Source organism: Mustela lutreola, chromosome 15 (genome assembly GCF_030435805.1).
Source record: "Mustela lutreola isolate mMusLut2 chromosome 15, mMusLut2.pri, whole genome shotgun sequence".
Taxonomy (NCBI): domain Eukaryota; kingdom Metazoa; phylum Chordata; class Mammalia; order Carnivora; family Mustelidae; genus Mustela; species Mustela lutreola.
The window spans coordinates 25,046,462-25,070,087 of NC_081304.1; the positions used below are offsets into that span (position 1 = coordinate 25,046,462).

Here is a 23,626-nt window from a genome sequence, read left to right on the forward strand (position 1 = left end):
ATGGGCAAGCTGATACACGAGAGAGGCCCCACTGAGCTGAGAATCTCTCTCCCAGGGTCTCTTGGAAAGCAATCTATAGGTCACCACCTCTTTTTTGTTTGTTTTTGTTTTTGTTTTTGAGATCATGACCTGAGACAAAATCAAGAGTCAGATGCTTAACTGACTGAGCCACCCAGGGCCCCAAGAGTCACCATCTCTCTCAAAGGATTAACGCAGGGGCAGGAAGCCGGAGGAGATGGCCTGAAGACCCGTGTTGGCAGTCATGAGTGTAGAAGAGTCAGGGAAGGCACCAGCCTCATTTCCACAAGTAATCCCAGACTGTGGCTCCTCAAGCGTAACGTGGACTGGGGAGAGACACACAAGCCCAGTCTGCTTAAGGGGCAAGATCTGGTTTTTTCCTCCACACCGCTCCTGAGGACCCAGGGTTCTTGGACAGCGAAGCTGGGAGCAAATAGCCTGGGGGGCCATGTTTTCTAACTCCCACTCTGCCTTCAAGCTACCCTCTGTCGCTACCACACACTGTCCTCTCCCACACCTGTGATACGACTGGAGCTCTCAAGGCTCCAACTGTGTCCTAGCGACATCTCAGCTCACATGGCCAGGACCAAGTCTTCCTGACTGAGAATCTGTCCCGCTGACTGTGAAGCTGATTGGGGAGGGGAAGGAAATGAGCTCTTTGGGGTGCCTGCTATGGGGGACTGAGTAGGCGTCTGGAAAGGTTCAGCCCTTGATCCTCTCTGCTGATGGGAAGGCACTGTGGTAAAGTCAGTCAACATCAGAATGACTTCTGAATTGCCCCACCTGGCTTGGGAATATTCCACAGTCCTTCCTTGTAAGGACTGGAAATTTCTGTCTGGGAGTTCATGACATTTGAACTACTACAGCCCCAGGGTGAAGACTGGGAAGCAGGGAGGAAGCTGTTCAGACCCCCCTGCCACCACTCCACTGGGAGCAAGACACTTCCCCTCTTTGCCTGAAAAGAACTACTAGTATGTTCTCTTTCTTTCCGACTACCATCTAGCAAACTCCCACCTTCCCCAGGGATGGGAGGATAAAAAAAGAAAAGAAAAAAAAAAGGGTTTGGGTTTCAGATCTCTTTCCTTTCCAGCTCCCCTAGCACTTGTGGCTGGCATGTGGGCAGGGAGCAGGTTTCCATAGAGATCATGATAAGCAAAGATTGAAGGGCTCCGAGTAGGTAATGTCAACAAGTTTGGTCACGGAAAAAGTGCGATCCCGAGCATCTGAAGTTGACCATGGCCCCAGGCCGAGAGAGAGTCCAAGGCGAAGAAGGGCCTGTCAGAGAGGACAGCGCAGGGGTGTCACCCCCATCCCGACCCCAACCTGTCCTGTCCACAGTGCTAGGTCCACAGGAGGTACTCACACGGCCTCTTCGAACACACGCACTCTCTCGCAGCCTTCCGGGGGCTCCCGTTTGAAGACGTAGCTATGATTGGGCCGAGGGGAGGCGGCAAAGGCAAGGACCGGAGACGGGCTGCTGTCTTCAAGGCAGGCTGGGCGGCCCGGAGAGGAGGCTGCAAAAGGAGTGAAGCTGAGGTCAGTGGAGCTGAAGGAAAGGAGGCTCTTTGCCTTCCTGGGCTCAGGCTTCAGTGTAAAGGGGTGAGACTAGGACATGTGCTGGGGGGGTTGGCAGAGTTATGCTAATAATCCACATTGTCTGACCATGCTTTACCTGAAGACAGCTTTGAGGCAGCTTATGAAAGTCTATACCTCGTTATGCAGGATAAAAAATTATCGTTGAGGGGTGCCTGGGTGGCTGTCAGTTGGGCAACGGACTCTTGATTTCAGCTCAGGTCATGATCTCAGGGTCGTGAGATCGAGCCCCACGTCAGGCTCCATGTTGAATGGGAAGTTGCCTGGGATTCTCTCCCTCTGCCCCTCTGCCTCTGTGCTCTCTCTAATATATAAATAAATAAATCTTTTTTTTTTTTTAAATATAGTTGTTTTGATGGAAAAATCAGGTCTAACAGCAATTCTGTATTCCCATGAGGCAGACTACAATTGGGACTCCAAGTCGTCATTAAAGGAATCCTAACTTCTGTCTCCCTGCTTTCTTTCAAGACCACACCGCCCTGCTACAACATATCACAGCTTCGTCCTCTCCACAGTGTTGTGAAGCTATCCCTTCCTCCAGGAAGAGCTCTTGTACAGTCTTTACTCAACCCCACTCATGGGATAAAATCCCTCTCCCTTTCCACTCAGTGAACATACTTGGTCTAGGCTGCCAATATTGACTTTATCTGTATTTATCTGTCATTTATTCCTTATTACTCTATGCTCTGTTTACCTCTGCGTAGTGTGAGACATGCCCTTGACCTGCCTACCTAACAAGTTGTGAGGATCCAGTTCAAGGAGGCAGGCCACACTGCTATAGGAGAGGAGGGTCATTATCGTGGGGAGGAAGGGCTTGGGTCTTTCCTCCCAGGAAGGAGCCAGAGCACAGGACAAAGTAGAGATTTGGAGTTGGAAAGGGTGGGTTTCAATTCGGGTCAAGTAGTGTGACCCCGGGGTGAGAGACCACATTTGCTCATTGTCTATCTTTCCCAACTGCCTTGAGACCTGTTGCTAGTAATGGGCACAGTGGACCAGCCAAACAGACCCAAAGGCTTTCCACTCCGCATGCTAACCTTAGCCAAAACAGGAGGATGAGAGGTGCTGCTGCCTGGGTCCCACTGAGACTAGAAGTGCAGGTGCAGAGACTTTATATAAATTATAAATCAGAATCTGTGGAAAGCACCGTTTCTATGGCTAGTATGGCACACAGAATAAAGACGACCCATGAAGATATTCTATTTGGTTAGTAAGGAGGATTCCCAGGCTTGAAATTGATTAGAGGGGGAAAGTAGAGGGAGGGCCCCCTGGACCTCAGGCGGGCCCTGCCCAGCACCCCCTCTGCTTACCTTTGTCATGAGGGATGGATGCCTGCTCCTCGACTGTACCCCGGTGTTCCTCGTGGCTGGCCGGGCCCGAAGGCTGGGGGGATGCCAGGGGCATGGAGGGAGAGCTGGCAAGGTTGCCAGGCTCCAGAAGGAGGAGGGGGTAGTCACAGCTGCCACTCTGGGGGGGAGCTGGGGCGCGGTGCCCATCAGGGATATCAAGGATCTGCCAGGGAAAAGGGTGGAGAAGTACTCTCAGGCCCCTCTCTTCGGGGCCAGCAGAGCACCAATGTCCCTTAAGCTCCTTCCCTCGCTGTTCTGGCCACTATCCCTAACACACAGCGACACTGGGACATGGCTTTCTCAAGTCACTGATTCAAAGGAAAGCCCCTCTTTATTTCTCCCCTGGCCCTTGCAACCCAATCTAGAATCACATGCTTATTTGTACAGTCTCATCAAGGTGACACCACCAGCAGGCTGTAAGCCTTGAGGGTGGGGACATTCTCCAAGAACACAAAGATGAAGAACATGTGAGAAGCATGCTAAGGGGTGAACCACCAGGCCGCTGACCACGCGAGCCCCTGCAGGACAGGCACAAATGTCATTATCACGTAGGAAATACCCCCTCCTTGCTTCCTGGTACTAGTACTAGTACTAACTAACCCTAGTACCTAGTACTAGGTACTAGTATTAGTACTAACCATCCCTGGTACTAGTGCCCACAGCTCACCGAACTGTGTGCAGGTGTCTGGGTGGGTATCAAATCCTACACGGACATCGATTAAAAACCAACCAGCACGTAACTCATAAACTGAGGAGTGTGCCCCTTGGAATTATATTAATACTGCCCAACTGGCACTGTCCAGTTGTACTGTGTCAGTATAAGAACGTGCCTGAGATGGCAGAAAATGCAGCACATGATTTGCCTGGAGTGGGGTGGGGTGGGGGAGGCTGCCCAGGGGTACCTGGACATGGATGAATGCTGGACATGGAGGGAGAGGTGAGAGACACAGGCAACTGGGGCATGGGCAGGGGACAGTGATGGTGACAGGGATGAGAAGGCGGGGAGCAGGGAGCTGGTCGGTAAGCTGAAGAGCACTGCCGAGACCCTTCCTCCTGGCTGTGGAGTCTCCCCTCCACTTGAAGCCGGCTCCCTCTTTTCCCACCCAGCACCACAAGACTGCCTCCACTCCACCGCCTGGCTCTGCTGTCCTGCTGGCCAAGTCTATTCTAATCTAATGAACTCGATTTGTGTTCCTTGTGCAGGCTGGTATTTGCACCGCACTCCCAACACGGCCACGGCCCAGAGGCCCCCAGAGAGCTGGAATCCTGCCGGCCTACACCCACCCTCAGCAGGCCGCTGGCTGTCCCGCATCGAGGGTGCGCCCCACTCACCCGCAGCAGCTCCTCTTCGCCCTGTTCCTTCACAAACACCTCCTCCAGCTCTTGATTGAGCCCTTCCAGGCTCCGGTGCAGGCAGGGGCTGAGTCGCAGGACAGGTGACCCTGAGGGGAAGCTGGGAGGGGATGCCTGAGGAGGAGGCAGACAGTGATCACAGACCACCCCCACCCCCAGCCCCGCAAGCCACGCAGTTACTAGTTCTGACTGGGGAGGGTAAGGTCATGTCTACACAGCAGAACCAAGTGGGTCAAGAAGGATCTGGGGACAGGGCCGACTGCATTAGGAAAACTCAGGGGGTTTTTCTTCAGAAGTTAGTGCGCTGAGAGGTCTAGAGTGTGCTTCTAGAGTGTGCAGGCTCACCACTGGGTCAATGGTAAGGGGGCGTGGGGGTGGAGGGGAGAGCCATTGGCCCTCCCGGGTTCACTCAGCGAGCCCGAGTTGGCGCGTAAACCACCTAAGCACCGGGTGGCCACAGGGCAGGCAGTGTGACAGGCTCAAATCAGCGACCATAAGACCTGTGAGGACCTGCCCACACGGGGCGATGACAAGGAGCGCAGGCCCAGGAAGGGGGCAGACATATACATACCCTCAGGGCTCCCCGCACGGCATGGTCCCCTGGCAGGGGGGAGCCCCGGTCCTTTTCCTTCCCGCTTCGGCTTAGCTTTGTCCTCTGCAGCTGGTGCTTCAACTTAGAAATCTGTCAGCCCAGAGATAGGAGGGGGGAGAGGAAAGTGAAGCAAAGCTAAAGGGCACGGAGGTCCCTCCTCCCTGGTGCGGCTGCTGCCCAAGGCCCATCAAAATGCCTAAGAGGAAGATGGAAAACTTCCCAGGAAAGCTCGGTGAGTTCAGAACCGATGATACGCTCATCGAGCAAGCCAGAGACCTTATGAACGAGGTATTTGCGGTTCCTGAATTTCATGTATTCCACGGATCAGTTGGAAAAATGAATCAGATGGATCAGTTTCCAAAAAATTCAAAATACGCAATGCCGAAACCATTTTTGTCTTTCACGGATTCCAAAGGCCTGGAATACCACGCTATTAATAGAAATGGGAAATGATGATTTTGAATTCACTCTTCAAAGTCCATTTACAGCTATCTCAGAGGCCCTGGGACCAGGAAGGTTGGAAGGATTTCCCCTCATTTTAAAGGAGACTGCACCAAGCAAGGAGCCCATGCTCAACAGGGAATCTCAGATTTTGTCCTAACTTCCATATCTTGTAACAATTACGCATTATTAGAAATGGTTTGGATTATTATCCCTGTCACATGTGTAATTCTCCACTCGCCCTCAGCTGGCGAAGGCTCAGGAAATGCAGATCTTTTTAAATGTGGACCTAAATTGGGGCGCCTGGGTGGCTCAGACATTAAGCATCTGTCTGCCTTTGGCTCAGGTCATGGGGGATCTAACCCCACATCAGGATTCCTGCTCGGCGGGAAGCCTGCTTCTCCCTCTCCCACTCCCCCTGCTTCTGTTCCCTCTCTTGCTGTGTCTCTGTCAAATAAATAAAATCTTTTAAAAGACCTGTCAAATAAAATAAAAATCTTTTTAAAAAATTTATAATAAATAAATAAATACGGGCCCAAATTAAATAGGATCCAGAGAAGAGATCTGCCATACAAGTTATGACCACTGCCAAGAAGAAGTGGTTTTAGATCTTCTCTCAGGCACCATTCACACCGTGACCACGCTTAGTGTAAACACCTTGCTTACTGATCATTCCAAACTTCACATAGTCTGTATTTCCCACTAGCTTTTAACTTGTAGAGCATTCCCTTCACATTTTCTCTCTGGTCTTGCAACCAAGAGTGGCTTGAGGGGACTCCCAGAGGGTCGGCCCTCAGGCGCTGCCAGCTGGTGTGGCAGGTGGAAGTGGTTTGCAGCCCAGGATCCCCGTCTGTGCTGCTCTCTACTCGGCCTCAGTGACGGGCATCCTCCTGAGAGAGGGGAAGGGCCAGCGAAAAGTGGGAACACACAACTATTTTTCTCTTTTTCTAAAAATAAGGCTGGGGGCACCTGTGTGGCTCAGTGGGTTAAAGCCTCCGCCTTTGGCTCAGGTCATGAACCCAGGGTCCTGGGATTGAGCCCACCGCACTGGGCTCTCTGCTCAGCAGGGAGCCTGCTTCCTGCCCCCTCTCTGCCTTCCTCTGCCTACTTGTGATCTCTATCCGTCAAATAAATAAATAAAATCTTAAAAAAAAAAAAAAAAAGGCTGGATGGGATGCCTGGGTGGCTCGATTGGTTAAGTATCTGCCTTTAGCTGAGGTCATAATCCCAAGGTCTTGGGAGCAAGCCCCGTGTTGGGCTCCCTGCTCAGTGGGGAGCCTGCTTCTCCCTCTGCCTGCCCCCCCCCCGATTGTGCTGTCAAATAAATAAATAAAATCTAAAAAAAAAAAAAAAATTAAGGCTGGATGCATAGTTAAGTAGGTGGTGAGGTTGGAGGCTTCCAGTTCCCGGAAACTCACTCCCTGTCTTCCTCCAGCCTTGGAATGGGATTATCCAGATACAACCCCCAAGCACACGGAGAACAGTGGCAGCTCCCACCCTGCGCCTGGCTGCTGGAGGGTACCTGTAGTCCCTGGCAAAGCTCCTGCCGGTGGAAAGGTATGGACTCCTAAGCTGGGCCATGACACTGACAGGTTAGGAAAAGGCAAGTGAGACCGAAGATCTGAGGCCACTTTGGAGCAGACACATCTACAACGCTGGGCCTAGGCAGGAGGCAGCTACAATGGGCACCGAGTCAAAGGAGTCAGTTACCTCTTTTCGGTGGTCTGTGCTGCCCCAGGATGCTGAGCGCTTGTGTGTACAGGAGCTGGCCCGCTCTCCTTCCAGCTCTTGCCAGCACAGGGGCGTCTGCAGGGAGAGAAACCCCATGAGACAGAGCGGCTTCTCAGGCTCCAGGGAAGCAGCCACTTCCTGGTCAGAAGTGGTGGCTCTCTGAAGGCTTCTCTGTTGTCTGGTCATCAGCCTTCCCGAACACTGCCGGCCTCTTTTATTCTTTGAGGCTTCTCCACCTGCACTGTCCCTCTCCCAGTCGACGTCCTCCAGGAAGCCCTCCCTGATAAGCCAACAAGGCCAAACTGCTTTTACTCTTGTGACCTTTACACATGGATTTTGGCCGCAGCTATTCCAGGTGCTCCCCAAGGGACAAGTCCTGCCCTCCCTATCCCAACCAGCCCCTGAAGAACACAGGCTCAGGGAACCACCGGCATCCTCATTCTTGGACCCTTTATGGGTCTGGCACAGGTCTGGGATCCTGGGAGCATTATGCAAAACAAGCTATTAGACGGGACTCCAGTAAGCAACCATTACTTGGTAAAAGAGGAAAAATGTCAGTAGGGGTCCCCAATCCTCCATCTTCGACCAAAGCAGGAGGCTTCCGTGTAGCACAGTGTCTCCAGCTGGCTTCATGATTTTCCCCTCCACACTGAATGCTGGGGGCCCCAAAGTCCTCCTGAATAGTCATGGGAGGGGACATTCTCAGCAAGGAGGAAGCCAGAATTCTGAACTCAGCCCTGACCCTGACCCTTCCTGGCTTTATCACAGCTCCTTCTCCTGGGCCCTGTGCTGCCCTTTGTGGGAAAAGACCTCTCAGTCGGCCATATCCCCCTCCCTGGCTGCATAGGAAGGCCAAGGGCACAAGATTGAGGCAGACGGGGTCGCCCCATTTCCTGGGCCCCAACCTGAGGGAGGAAGTGTTGGCTCAAGAAGGAAGCAAAGGAGGACTAGATCACTTCCCACCACCAACGCCCCCTGCTTCCATTCCAAGGGAGGGGCCCAAGGGGGAAAGTTCCAGGGGAACCAGCTCTAAGTTCTCTGCACGAGCTGCCAAACCATGAGGGCCTGGGAACCATCTCTTCCAGCAGATCTGCTGACCTCCCCCAAGAGGTTGTTGCAAACAGAAAAAGGGGAGGATAAGAGCCGGGGAAAAAAAAAACCCAACCACTCACCACCCAACAGCTGTGAAGAAGAGCCGGGGAGGGGGTGGGGGGCAGACTGCCCTGTGCAACAGCTGGACGGAGGGGCAACAGGGAGCTGAGTCTCCCTGGCTCTTCCTTCTCCCAGCTGCTGACCAGGGCCTCTCCTGTGCGACACAGCCAGGGTAAGATGGCTACCCCACCCTCTTTCCCTGACCGCGCCACAAGGAGGACCAGCCGGGGCTCCAGAGTCCACGGCCCCCTCCTTCAGGAAGAGGGCAGGCAGCACATCCTTCAGGCCACAGCCCAGACCCTGGAGGCAGAGCTAGCTGTGATAGCATTCGGCATCCAAGCGGCTAGCTGGTTGACTTCCCAATGCTTGCTTCTCCCCGAACTGGGGTGCCAGTACACAGAGCCTCAGGAGAGCTGCTGTGCAGACTGCAAACGAGGAGGTCCCCCTCTACCACAGTCTCCTCGGCCCGGCAGACACACAAACGCACCTCCCCGCCCTGGGCTTCAAAGCCAGCCCTACAGATCGTTAGCTCTACTCATCCAAGCTGAGCTCGCATACAGGTCACAGAGGTGGGATGGCAATGGTGATGATGCCCATTTCCCTTCCATCGGGAAGGTACCACACTCACAACAGCCCCACCCATTAACATCTCCTACAGGCTCTTCAACTGCCTTCTTCCCTCGGAGAGGTGTGGGGGGGTGGAAGGAGACACGTGGGTTGACTGTGGAGTCTAGAAAGGATGTGAAAATTCACGCCAAACAGGGATCATGTCTCTCGGACCATCTTACCTCACCTCTCTCTGCTCAGCCACATCTTCTAGCAACCAGGGCCACCCCTGTGTAAACCATGCTACAAGGTCACTGCTTTGCCGCAACACCTGGCTACGTCCTGGTCACAGATGTCACTGTTTTACCTTCCATCCCATGGGCCCTCACCCTCGCTGTCTGTACCCAGGCAAACCTAGTTCTGCCTCCTTTCTCCCCTTACCCTGGACTTCTAAGCCTGCCCTCTCCATCTAAGAGGGCCTGCCCTACCAAGTCTTCCCGGCCTGCCCCTTGGGGAGCCCATCTAACTTGTGTATCTCTTACTGACTACTCCTCTGCTCATCTCCTCTGTACAGACAACTCAAGAGTACACATCACCCACACACCGAACCTACAGTTACTGAACACACACCGCATGTCAGGTACTGCTCCAGGTGCTGGCAACACAGCCATGTGCAAAACAACAAAAATCCTTGTTCCCTTTGAGTTTATGTTCTAGCTGGGGACACCGTGATACATACTAAGAGAAAAACACAGCAATGAAAGGAGATAGGAATGCTAGACAGGGGAACATGATTTTAAATGTCAGGGACATCCTCAATTAAAAAGTAACATCTGAAGGAAAAAGTGAAGGGGATGTGGGAGTGAGCCAGGCAGATATCTGAGGTACAAGAGATCCAGATGGCAGAAACAGCCAGTGCAAAGGCCCTAAGGCAGGAGTGAGCATGGTTTGTTTGAGAATGATAAGGAGGCAAGGCCAGTGTCACTGGAGCAGTGTGAGCAAGAGGCAAAGCAGGAGAAGGTGAGGTCAGTTGGTGTGACAGCCTGAAAAATGGCCCTACAAAGATACCAGATCCTGATTCCTGGAATCTATATGTGTTACCTTATATGGTAAAGTTTTTACAAATGCGATTAAGTTATGGATCTTGAGATGCTAAGATTACCCTGGTTTATCCACACAACCTGGGTCATTACAAGTGTCCTTATAAGAGAGACAGAGAGGGCAATCAGACACACACGGAGGAAGATAAGGTGATGTGACCACAAAGACAGATTCCAGAGTGATGTGGCCACAAGCCAAAGATCGCTGGCAGCCACAGAAGCCGGAAGATGCAAGGAATGGCTCTCCCAGCAGCCAGCCCTGCCAACGCCTTGATCTTGGCCCAGTGAAACAGAATTCTAACTTCTGGCCTATGGATGTGTGAGAGAATCAAGTTTTGTTGTTTTAAGCCACGGAGTTTGAGATCATTTGTCACACCAGCTCTGGGAACCTAAGACAGCAGGTCATCCTGTGCTTGAAGCCATGGACATCTGAGCATCTGTAAAGCAAGCCCATGCATGAGTGTGGGCTTTGGCCCCTCTGACTGAACGGGGTGTGTCAAGAGTGGGACCCACACCCTGCTCCCTAGTTCCAGTGCATCTGGGCAGATGGGCGGCTTCACCTCTGGGTCTCACGGCAGAGGTCTAAGCCAAGGTCTTCCTGGAGCACAGAAAAGACACAGCTAAGGAAGCCTACCTTTCGAAGAGTCCCCCTTTTATTGCACAATAAGGGTCAAGCCATGCAGCAGGACGGCTTCCAGATGACCCTCTGGAAGTGGAGCTTCAGCTCAGCAGGCCAAAGCATCATGTTCATCAAGGGGATTCAGGCACTGGAACAGATTTATTTTAACACCCTGGCCCACGGGGAGTAGCCGAGAGAAAAGCAGGACCATGTACTAGCCATAAGCAACATCACCAAACTGTACAGGACGCTGATCAGATTATGCCAGCCTGGATAGGGGTCAAAGCCAGGAAGCCTTGCCTGGGCATCTCAGCTGCCAGAGGATTAACTGGGGGTGGGCATGGAGGGCAGCTTTCCAAAGAACAGCCTGACAGAACAAGTAGGCAGGGGCGGGAGGGAGCCGAAACCCTCCGAATTGGAACCCGGTTCTCTGACGCCAACCCAACTCACTTTCCACCTGGACTTCCAGGCAAGAGTCCTGGCCATGCAGTTTCCAGGAACCTTGGCAGAGCCCTGGGAACATAGCTCTGCATACCTGTGCAGGGACCAAGAACAGCGTGGTGCCTGGCCTGGTACAGATGCTCAGTGACTACGTGCGGAACATGACAGTCAGAAGGGACTCAGCCCCCGGGGGACTCTGGCGAAACACAGGCAGGAAAAGGCTCTCTGAGGGTGGTCCACCGGCCCAGGCCAGGAACTCCAGCTGGAGGTGGCCAAAGCCACTGGCCTCGGCCCTCCAGTGACAATGGAACCCTTGGATTTTCCAGCACGGACCCATTTTCAAATATTCTGTGCTGCTGTCAAGCCATCTGCTGAACAACTGGTCTTGCTTGCCAGTTTGGAAACCAGGTGCCATGCCCAGGCCCCACACCCAGGGCTGGGATGAGCAGCATGGGGGGCCGAGCAGAGCGGGAACCCAGGGTCCCGTGTGTCTGCAGGATGAGACCAGCGGGGGAACTGTGCTCAAACAGTCATTCCAGCTGTGGTGAGACCACTTCCTCCCTGCAGAAGAGCACACGGAGACACGAGGGCTTTGCACGGCAAGAAGGGAGGTGGAGACAGCACCCAGCCCTGGCCCAGCCACTAGCTGGGCCGGCCCAGAGCACTTGGTGGCCAGCTTGGGTTTGTCAGCTAACCTGGGGACACGGTGGTCCAGAGAGGGGAAAACATCTTCATACTGGCCTGAAGAAAACTGAAGAAAGTCCTCTAACACACGAAGAACCTCCTCCTGATGATGGTGACTCCATCCAGGAGCCTTGCCAGTCCTCCCTGACTGGCCGCTCTGTGCCCTGCTCCCACCGTACCCAAGCCCTTCCTTGGGCTCACCCAGCTTGTCTCTGGGAGACCTGGGCAGCTCTCTCCCATGGCTCTTCCGGGCTCAGAACATGCAGAGCTTCACAGAACACCCTATTCCACCAAATAAGACTCATCCCCCTCTCTTCCTCCCCTGACCCAAATAATCTGAGTAACCATCTTGTGAGAAAAATTTGAGAATGCAGCATGCTCGGCTATCCAAATGACAGGTGCTCTATGTCTCCTGCCTAGGTCAGAAACTTGCTTGGAACGGGGAACATTCTTGCTTCCTCTAGAATGTTCAGCCTAACAACGGCTACTGCCTTCACTACAAGGCATGTCCCCAGGAACACCAGGGCTGACGTGGTTTCCAAACACACACACTCTAGCTGCTGGCTCTGGGGTGGGGGGTAGGGGGCAAACTGTGTCTGCCAGACACAACAGGAGTCCTAACACTGGTGTGTCTGGAAGAGAAGGGGCAAAAGGCAGGGATAGGGCTCAGAGGAAGGAGGGAAGGGTGCCAGCCTCAATTTATTATTTTTTTTAACAACATAAAAGCTTTCAAGGACTTTGGTAAATCCTGCCTCCTTACTTTCCCTCTACCTTTGTCCATGCTCCCTTGTAGCTCCCCAATAAAACCTCTCCCTCATCTCTAGTCTGTTCTGGGGATATGCCCGTTCTGCAGAGAGAAGGAACACCAATCACTTAGGGAGAGGGCAGGAGAGCCTCAGGGCTTCCCGGTATAATGTCAGTGTTGAAGGAGGTAGCCCGTGCCAGGCTGGGGTAGAGTGGGGGCCTCAAGCAAAAATGTGACTGGAGCCCCAAGTCTAGAAACCGAAAATTCCCAGAAGGCCAGGACTGAAAGATGGGCAGGATTGCATACTTTGGTTTGGATGCCTACGTTGATCAGAATTCTCCCACGTCTTGACTCCGGCCACAATATTGACAGGTTGCTAAGAGTTCCTCGAGGGCTGGAGCCCATCCCGGGAAAAGAGGAAAGCTGCACAGCCTGGCCTTGCCAGACCCACGGAGGCGCATCGCTGACCTCTGTCTCGCCGTGGCAAGAAGCCCAGACTTGTTATATAAAAGATCTGGCCTGCAGCTGGAGCCCGAGCAAAAACACACAGCCTAGAGCCCAAGCCTCTAAATCCCGCCAGGGAACATCTGAGGCCAACCCTCCCTTGAGTTGACAAAGAGAACGGTCTCCAAGGAGTGGGGTAGAGGCTTCTTAGAAGGTCGGTAGCCGGAAGTGACAGGGGCAGGGAGAGGTGGGAAGCCCGCACCTGACAAAGGGGCATGTCACACTTGAGCTTGCACACTGGAAGGAGCCTCAGGTCCTGTCCTCCTAGAAGCCCTGCTTGATTAGATACCTTCTTTGAATTAAACCCTCCTCTCCGAAGAGAAGGGAGTGTGTACTCCAGGCCTGTGAGGGCAAAGCAGAAGGTGTCCTACTCAGCCTTTCCCAAGGATACAGGGCACAGCAATGCCTGGGGCTCCAAGGAGGCAGGCCCCTGCTGTCCACCACTGGAGCATGTCCTCCCTTCACATTCTGTCCGTAGATCGAAAGAGGGCCACTGATCTCAGCTGTGGCCAATTCCTTCTGGTTCAAGGTGGGGCATTCCCATGAGAATTTCTCTCCTCTAAACCATGCCAAACATTTGGCCTCATCTCATCTCTTGGCTGTCTGTTCACTGGCCTTCATGGAACTGGCATCCAGACTCACAGAGGCCAAATCTTGTTCTCATTTCCTTATCCTTCATTCCAACATGCCGAGAACAGTACTGGGCATTCAGACGTTCACTAGCAACCTTTGAAAGTGGAGCTTACTAAAAAAAATAATAATAAATAAAAGCAAGGGACCAACGGGATGTGCACAGAAGAGGCAGGGGGATGTGAGGGAACGAAACACTTTCACACTTGTCTGTCACCCCACCTGCGAGCAAGCCGAGCGGGTACACACTCCCGGCTTGCAAAGGAAGAGCTGACTTGCCCAGGACCCCCCAGGATGCAGGCCTGCTTCTGAGGCCCCACGCTACCCACCCTGTTTCCTCTTTCCTGAGAACAAGTCGTTTGTTCTGAAGTCAAAGAGGAATGGGTTTATGTATCAAAAGGGAAAAGATTGGACTCAACTGCTAAGAATGGTGAAGTCCTGAATCAGATTAAGAAGTATCTTAATGGGTAGCTCAGTCAGTTAGCTCAGAGTCCAACTCTTGATTCTGCTCAGGTCGTGATCTCAGGGTCATGAGATCCAGCCCCAAGCTGGGCTCTGGGCTCAGCGGGAGTCTGCTTGGAATTCTCTCTCTCCCTCTACTCCTCCCCAACCCTGCGTGTGCATTCCCCCCCCCCTCAAATAAATAAATAAATCTTAAAAAAAAAAAGAAAAGAAAAGAAAGAAATATCTTTGTATAATTTTACATAGGAAATGACCCCTTGCTCAGGTGAACACTATCTTACTTGAAAACTGGCCAAGGGGCCAGGTGACCCGCGGAGTTTCCTTTGAAGTTCAGGATTCTTAGTGAAAAGACCACCAGGAAGAAAAATACTGACAGAGGACCTGGGCTCCAAAGGACTCAAACGGTCCCACTGGACTCCAATGGGCTGCTGGCTAGGGCTGGAGTCTTCACAATCTGAGAGCTTTCCACTCCTACTGCTCCAGGGAGATCTATCCCAGCTCAAGACACTTTCTGGCCCCCTCTCCCAGTTGTCTGGGGAATGTAAACTCGGTTGAATGTTGGCCTGCTTAATTTTAGAAAGGTAAATCTCATTTTTGAAAACCTAGAAGAGATTCCAAAGTCAACTCTTGCTGACCCACACACAAATACTCAAAGCCAGACTGGGAAACCCAGACTGACTTCTCTCTTGCACCAGCCAGGTGGGATGCAAGCTCGTTTTCATGGTAGGTTTACAGACAAAACTGAGCTGGTAAGTATCAGATGCTGAGAAGCCACATGGTGAAGACATACGGCCAAAACCCAGGACAGATCATGTCAGTGACTGAGAGTTGGTAAGCAGACCAAAGGCCTCCTGAGCCAGCCCCCACCCCCCATCCCTATCCCCTTAGGAGAACGCGTCATTACCTGGGTGGCCTTGTCATTGGTACAGCAGGTGAAGGCCCCATCGGCATCTCGTGGCCACTGGCCCAGAAGGTAGGAGCTGAGGATGGTGTCCAGGGAGAATGTACGCCGGACCTGGGGCGGCTGAGGCCTACACACTGACTTTTCTGGGGCCACGGAGCATGGGACGCTGGCTGGAAGAAAGCACAGCCCGCACACCTTGACGTCAGCATGGAGGAAGGAGACAAGTAACCAATCCTGTCTCCTAGGAAAGCCTCACCTGACGGCCATGTCTTCACTTGTATCCACCTCCATCCTAAAAGATTATTTGAAGAGACCTATAAAAGCAAATACAGTCTGACCAGAGGTATCCTGACTTAACAGCTGGTCTTTATCACTGGAAACGATTTACATCATTTTACTTCAGACAAGGGGTGATTTTATTATACATGTCTTCTTTCTCCTGTTCCTAAAGGACCAGGAGCCCTGAACTCCTAAGTCTCGAAGTACCCGAGGGCAAGACTGTTTCCCATCATTAATGAGGGAACTCTAAGTGGCCCCCAAAACAAGCTTTTATCCTCTGCCCTGCCTCTCTCCGGCACCCACTGCAGGGATCCTGAGGACTGCACAAATTCAACCCAATTAACTGAAGGACTCTTCACATTTCCTTCATGACTGGTTAGCTCAGGGAACCTAGGTGACTAAGACAAAGAGAACAATAGAACTCCTTTCAACCATCAGGGATGGAGGAATCTAGCTTAGGAAAATCATTCTTTTGGTTCCCTCCTCTGTCTCCCCTCTTCTGGCTAAATTGGACAAAAATAAAGCAATTATAAATCCATCCATTTAAATTTTACCTTGGTTAAAGCTTTTTGGGAGATGGTAAAAACTGAGGCTGCTGATAAAATCTAAGGGTTCCAGAATCATCTGTTAAGTTTCAATCAGCTGGGTTGACCCTGCTTTCCACAGCCACACTCAGAACATTCTATCTTGGGGTGCCTGGGGGGCTCAGATGGTTAAGCGTCTGTCTGCCTTTGGCTCAGTCATGATTTCCAGGTCCTGAGATCAAGCCCCACGTTGGCAGGGGTGGGGGAGGGGTCCCAGCTCAGCTGGAAGTCTGCTTCTCCCTCTCCCCCTGCTTGAGCTCTCTGTCTCTGTATCTCTCTCAAATGAATAAATTTTTTTTAAAAACCTTAAAAAAAAATTATACTATCTTAAGATATGTAAAGGCTCTTTCCTTTCAACAGAGCAAAACGTTTTCACATCTGTAGCAATCCCTTGATAGTTCGTGTGTGCATCAAGCAGAGCAAAAGGAACTAGGGATCGTAGGTATAAATAAACTTGAAGAGCTTTATATTAAAAACACACCAACAGGTTGGCAGTTCCTCAAAAAGTTAAACATCAAATTACCATATGATCCAGTGATTGCACTTCTAGGTAAACATACAAAAGAACTGAAAGCAGGGTCTTGGTCACTCATGTTCATAGCAGCGCCATTCTCGACAATCAAGAAGTAGAAGCTACCCGATGTCCATCAATGGGTGAATGGCTAAACCAACTGTGGGGTATACATGCGATGGGCCATTAGTCTCCAAGGGGGATGAAATTCGGACTCATTCTACAATACGACGAAGCTTCAAAACATTATACTAAGTGAAATAAGACAGACACAAAAGGACAAATACTGTATGATTCCACTTCTAGAAGGCAAACTCATAGGGGCAGAAAGTAGAATAGTGGTTACCAGGGACTTAGGGGGTGAAGGGAATGTGGAGTATTCATGGGCACAGAGTTTCTGCTTGGCATGATGATAATGTTCTGGAAATGGATGGTAGGGAGGTTTGCACAATATTGTGAACGTACTTAATGCCACTGAATAATGAACTTGAAGTGGTTAAATGGTAAAATTTATGTTAAGCATTTACCATGATAGAGAAGTAGATGCTAACCACACTGTATATTCTCTAAACCTGTTTACCTACTTATACACATTTTGACATAGTTGAAATCAACATGAAATATACATTACGTTCTGCTTTGTTCTACCCATTTCATATACCCACTTCCAAGTATCAACAATCTACTTATTTGCCATTTCCAATGACTACATAACATCCCACTAGGTTGGTATACAGTTGCCTGCTTAACCACTCCCACATTATTATCCCATATTTGAAGGGTCTTCCTGCCCACAATCTGGACATCACAAATGTTACCACCTGGATAACTTTCAGACTGTTTTTATCTAATTCCTGGCATATTTCTGAGACCTCTCCTTGAGCTATCATATGTGTTCATTTAAAACAGAAGAAAATGGGGCACCTGGGTGGCTCAGTGGGTTAAAGCCTCTGCCTTCGGCTCAGGTCATGATCCCAGGGTCCTGGGATCAAGCCCCACATCGGGCTCTCTGCTCAGCAGGGAGCCTGCTTCCTCCTCTCTCTCTGCCTGCCTCTCTGCCTACTTGTGATCTCTCTCTGTCAAATAAATAAATAAATTCTTAAAAAAAAGAAGAAGAAGAAAATGACACACTGCAATAGTAGTAAGTGTGAACTACAGAAAAGTCAGGAAATACACAAACAAAAAGAAAAACCTCGACTCTCAATACCCAGAGATAAGCCCCACAATGCTATGAGATACACCTTTGTCCGTCAGACTGCTGTGTGTGTGCTTTAAAATAAAAAATGGGATCATGCCGTACATATGATTTTGCAATATGTTTTCACCTTATACTACATAAACACTTTTCCAAATAGTATATACTGGCCTGCAAGATACCCTTTTAAAAGATCTTTAACATTTCTGTTAAAACTCTTCAAAAGTTCATTTTCGTTTTCGAAGACAGTAGCCAAAGGCCTTATGTCCTGGTCCCACTTACCTTTCCTGCACATTTCACTCCTCCTCAGGGTCTCTGTGTCCTGGACAAGCTGTAAAATGCACCATTTCCCACCATGTCCTATGCCTTCCTTCCTCTGACGTTTTGCACAGGTGCCCAGAGTCGGTATCTGCCCCATGTGCCCGGGCCAGCCTAATTGTCTCCACCTCCACAAAGCCTGCTGGATTCCCTGGAAGAATTTTCTGATTTCCCTCAGCACTTTGTACTCTTTTAGTACCTAGAATCCTCTCTCTTGGATTATGGATATTTTAACTCCTAGATAATAAACAACCTGTGGCCAAGGACTGTCTCTAATTTATCTTTGTACCCCACACAGTGCTGAGAACACAGGGCTAGTGATTGGCAGATGCCTAAGTTTTCATATAAAATTAAAAAACCATTAATACAAGGGAATCTACTCTAATCAGATCAGAGATTCGAAGTCTGTCTGCCTGGCGCATCCATGCTCAACCCCCTCCCCATGAGTAAAGCCCCCATGGCTGCTTGTCTCTTTTTTTCTCTGGCTCAGGAAGGTCTGGCCTCTCTCTTCTCCTCCCTGGGCCTTATCACCCAGTCAGTCAGTGACAGGCATGCTGGCTTCAAGTCCCAACTTCACGTCCCCCATTTGCAGTCAGCCACTCCTTCTCCCATCCTAGGTTTAAGATTAAAAGGTGGCAATCCAGGGGCGCCTGGGTGGCTCAGTGGGTTAAAGTTTCTGCCTTCAGCTCAGGTCATTGTCCCAGGGGTCCTGGGATCGAGCCCCACATCGGGCTCTCTGCTGCTCGGCAGGGAGCCTGCTTCCCTTCCTCTCTCTCTTCCTGCCTCTCTGCCTACTTGCGATCTCTGTCTGTCAAATAAATAAAATCTTTAAAAATATATAAATAAATAAATGAATGAATGAATGAATGAATAAAAGGTGGCAATCCAGATGTTTTGGGGAGGTTTTGATGCATGCTGGTCAAACACAACACCGCTGCCCCGTGGGCCTCCAAAACTGTCTTAGGAGAGCCTAGGGAATGAAGTGGGCGGCAGACCCCGAAAGTGAGTTTATGGGATCACATGACAGAGCCGTAGAGAGGCAGGTGGCAAGCCGATGAGGAAGAGGCTGGCATAAAGGCCAGAACGTGGTGATCCTGACAGCTGCTTCATCGCTGTGCAAATGAGGGCCAGGACTCCTAGGCAGGGAAAACAGTGAGGAGGGAATCTCTGGGAACAGCCTCACCCAGTCTTCCCCCAGAAACTGCTGCAAAAGCCTCCTGGAGATTTTTCTTTCACGGAGACCACGAGGGCTCTCTGGTATCTACAGAGAACTTTTAAATTTCACCCCATCTGCAAAGTCCTTTCTGGGTCTTTACTCTCCCATCAGCCCCAAACGGGGCGGGGGGGGGGGGGGTGTAAGGGAACTGAGGCCCAGAGTGGGCCAGTCTCATACTGGACTCGGTTGCCCATGAGGTCTGAGGCAGTCCTACACCTAAACCAAGTCTCCTTCCTCCTCAATCACCCCATTTGGGCTCCTGGCCCTTCGGCATCAGAAACACTCTCTGAGGTTGCAGGGGACACCTGCCTAGACACCTGCCGGAAGGACTGTCTTTAGAGCACCTTTTTGGGGAAGGGAGTCTTTTGATGGCAGGCATTATCCAGGTGTCTGTACTGACTTTCTGTTTTTCAGGTTGGTTGGGTTTTTCTTTTTCTTTTTTTTTGAAGTTTTTGAAACCTTGGCATTCTACGATCTCCCAGGGATAATTTAAAGCACACCCATTTGATAACTGTTCACATTACCCCTCATAATCCACCCTACTCATGAGCTACAGTAGGAACCCAAGCTTAAGGGTGGCAATCAGAGATGGGACCATACTCTCAGTACCCCTGGGGTAAGGCAGGACCCAGAATCCTAGAATATGTGGTGAGAATCCAACCACCCACTCTGGTCAACTCTACATGCTTTCTGGCTACCTTTGACCAAAGTGATTCACAAAGACTCTGAGGGGGTCATGGGTCCTGACTTGCTCTTCCATATACCAACACCCCCACCCACACACAAACACACGAAGAAACAAACACACACAAAAAAGGAAGAAAAAAAACATGTGGGTGGGAAATAGGAATGGAGAGAAACTGAGGACCCCAATCCAGGACCAGTGACCCCTGCTGCCCTTCTCTCTGCCAGACCTGCAAGGACTTCACTGCATCCAAGTCAAACCTGGAGGTCTTGCCCCAGTTTGTTTTCCTTCAAGGAGGCAGCTGGGCCTCAGCCTTATTTCTAGGGTGACCACATCCTACCACTGGCATAGCTCCTACCAGTCACAAGGTGACAGAATCACCTTCTGTCTGAAGACACCTCAGCAAGTCCCCACTTCCCCTCCCCAGCCCCCAATTCTTGGCAGTCCTGACACCTCTGAAGACAGTTAAAATGCCATGTTTCCTTCATGCCCAGAAAATGAGAGGGGCACTTTTTGAAAAATTCAATTTTGATAGGAAACGAAAACTCACCACTTACTTCAGAAACCTCATCCTAAGTGGTTTGGCGAGCACCTGCTGATGTGGGCGCTGAGACCGATGAAGGGCTAAACCCATGTGTCAAGTTCCCCCCAAGTACAACACAAACCAAAGCTAGAATCTGACAGTGACGGGTCTTGTGCCATCCTCCAAGGGGCGACAGTGGAGTGTGAGCAGCGTGGTCCCCAAGAGGTCAGATGTGAGGGACCCACTTCTTACAGATTTTATTTATTTATTGGACAGACAGAGATCACAAGTAGGCAGAGAGGCGGGCAGAGAGAGAGGAGGAAGCAGGCTCCCTACTGATCAGAGAGCCCGATGTAGGGCTCGATCCCAGGACCCTGGGATCATGACCTGAGCCAAAGGCAGAGCCCTTAACCCACTGAGCCACCCAGACACTTCGAGGGACCCACTTCTGACCAAGGCTCCAAAAGGACCCACTTCTGACCTTCCTCCTTATGGGACTGCAGCCACCACCACCCAACCTCCCAGGGCCTGCTCTCCCATCTGGCAAGTGGGAGCTCATGCCCAGTCTAGGGCACTTCCTAGCGATGCTCTCAAGAACAGAGGGTGAGGGGCGCCTGGGTGGCTCAGTGGGTTAAAGCCTCTGCCTTCGGCTCGGGTCATGATCCCGGGGTCCTGGGATCGAGCCCCACATCGGGCTCTCTGCTCCGCGGGGAGCCTGCTTCCTCCTCTCTCTCTGCCTGCCTCTCTGCCTACCTGTGATCTCTGTCTGTCAAAAAAAAAAAAAAAAAAAAAAAAAGAACAGAGGGTGAGAGGCAAAGCTGCTTGAAGACTTCGCTAGAAAGCTTATGTCGAACCAGTTAACATCACTTAAACCCTCCCTCCTCCATAATTCTTTAGGATACAAAGTCAGGTAAAGGAACCTAGAAAAGGATTCAGCCCAGAAAAGATGCATAGAATGAATTCCAGCCACACTGTCCCTTGGGACACATGGACGGAGTGGCGCCTACCCCAGCATGGACACCGCCTTGAGGAACTGGTGGAGAGGCTGTCTGTGTGTGCCCGTGCTGCCCACGGGGGCCCTAACTCTGTGGGGAATGTCCCCAAAGAAAACTCACAAGTGAGCGTAGTTCAAACAGGAGCTCGTGGGCTTCTCCCTCATGGAATATACCAGAAAGATCTGAGGACTGGGTTCTGCCCCGCCGTTGTTGTGATTATGGTCAACGAAGAAGCGTTGAGAAGTTACAACGGCTGTTTGTGGTTGGAAGCTGAACTGGTTTCATTTCTGGAAAGTACCCCTCTCTTGGATTTGGGAAACGGGGGTAGGGGGGGAAGAGGACCATCGGATCCCCTGTCTGAGCAGGGACGCCCAGATCGTGCCAGGCCATGACAAAGCAGCAGGCTGCAGGGGCCCCGGCTGGGTGCCTGCGGGAGGGTGGAGTGTCCTGTTTACGGCGCGGTGGGGTTTTATCGGCCCATCGCATGCAGCCGCCTCCACAGCCCAACCACCTGGCGAAGCACCCTGGCACTGGGCCAGGCCATTTCACCAGGCAGTGGAGCAGCGGCGGATGCTGGGGTTCTTGGGCAAAAGCAAATGGAAAAAACAAAACAAAACAGCACACACCAGAGATAAGATGCCTTGGGTGCTATCTTCCAGAGCCACCCGCTTCTGTTTCCCAACTGCTGCATGCGTAAGGCTGAGGGGACAGGGCCTCTGAATGCAGACAGCCAGCGGTCAGGTGTCTGTGCTTTGGGGGAGGAGTCCACGGGCACAAAGCAAAGAGCAGACCAGACACTGGACCGAAAGCGGCCAAGAGGGGCCCAGCGCACCACCAGGGACCGACCGATTCCAACGGCGGGACTCTGAGTACCCACACTGAGCCCGTCTACAACCACTGCTGACACCAGAGGAGGAACACCAGAAGCGGCCAGCGAAGGTGAAGTGCTCGAGGCCGCTGCAATCCCTAGGATCCAGGCTACCAGACACAAAGCCTGGGGACCCCCCCCCCCCCCCCCCCAGCAAATGACACTTCAGAAGGACCAGCAAACTCTCTGCACCTCCCTCCTGTCCCTGGCTCAGGCCGGGACCACGCCAGCAAGCCCAGGAACTGGAGGAGGAGGATAACAGCACTCAGAAGAAGGGCAGGAGGGGGTCAGGGGAAGGCAGCAGGCGAGGCAGGAAGTGAGGCTTCTGGGGCTGCCTTTCTCAGCTTGGCCAGAGACAGAGCGTGGGGTGAAGGTTTGGCAGCTCACAGGGAGAAAGCGGCCTCTGGCCAAAGGGTCCCAGCTGGGGGGCGATGTCACTCCCGTTACCACCTCTGAAGCAAAACAGAAACCTGGGAAATGAGACAAGGCTACTCTCCCCCACCCAAAATACCCAAGAAGGACAGCCAATGAGCTCATACACGTGGCCCAAACACAACAGTTAACTGGTCTAACAAAGGAGGTACGAGTCACTTTCTCCCGCTGTGGGGGCTCTGAAGCACTATTAGCACCAGCCTTCCACCTCTCAGAGATAGCTCGCGGTACCAGAAGCTGTACCTATGCTGGAGGAAATAAGAAAATGCAGATGAGCAAGAAGTGAAAAATAAAAACAGGGCCTGTCCCCTGGCCTGAGATCGCCGCCTGTCCACATCCTTCCTGGTCTCTCCCCATGCACACATGTACATGTGTCTTTTTAATAAAATGAGATCCTATTATATGTATTTTTCTGCCATCTGCTTATTTCCATCACAGATCTTCCTTTGGAAAAGAGGAGTAGGCAGGGGCAGGGCAGCCTAGGAAGTAGAGGCCGGGCACAAGGCTGGCCAACAAGGGAGCAGGCCCTGCCCTGTCCATCCCCCACCAACCCCAGCTATGATACAGTACTACTTCTGCTGGGGGCCCAGGAGGGAGGGGGTATATGTCAATCTGGAGAGGAACAAAGTAAACCAGGGCATCAGAATTTCTAAACATTCCCCCAGTTAACAGATTGGCAGTAAGTAGGGGAAGTTCCTTCCAGCAGCTTGACAGGGATTCTTTTTCCATTTCAGTCGTGTGTTGGGATTAAACACTGCGGGCAATCTTCTGAGCGATGTGTGATCCAGAGCCACTGAACCACTTAACTCAGGGACATGTGGGTTCGGGAGGGAAGTTGTGGTCAAACTGAAATCCCCACTTATGACGGTACAAGAGTAAGAAGCCCTCCTTGGAAAGCCCAAGGAGACCCCATCCATCCCAGCTGGGAAAATTACACCTGGGGCTCCGAGCACTCTCAACACCAAGCAGAGCGCTCACTTAAGCCACAGCAGGGAGAAGCAGCTACAGAAACGAGAGTTAAAAAGAAAGAAGGAAACAAGAGGGACATCGCATTTCCCTGACCAAGGAGGCTTCTCTAAAGAGAGAAGAGTGATGATAGTTGCATACGCATGGAAAACGAACTCAGCTGGGCCCTGAATTAATGACTAATTCCACGGTT

General features: G+C 51.6%; 1 protein-coding gene across 1 annotated transcript in view; it reads right to left on the reverse strand.

Annotated features, from left to right (window-relative positions):
- The window catches only part of FAM117A (family with sequence similarity 117 member A), a 44,554-nt gene that overhangs the window by 2,943 nt on the left and 17,985 nt on the right, over window positions 1–23,626 (reverse strand). The window contains exons 2-7 of the mRNA XM_059148868.1: window positions 14,862–15,031; window positions 7,054–7,149; window positions 4,882–4,992; window positions 4,290–4,424; window positions 2,919–3,120; window positions 1,382–1,532 (exon numbers count right to left, since the gene is read on the reverse strand). Of these exons, the coding sequence (XP_059004851.1) occupies window positions 1,382–1,532; window positions 2,919–3,120; window positions 4,290–4,424; window positions 4,882–4,992; window positions 7,054–7,149; window positions 14,862–15,031 (865 nt within the window). The remainder of the gene's footprint in view (window positions 1–1,381; window positions 1,533–2,918; window positions 3,121–4,289; window positions 4,425–4,881; window positions 4,993–7,053; window positions 7,150–14,861; window positions 15,032–23,626) is intronic.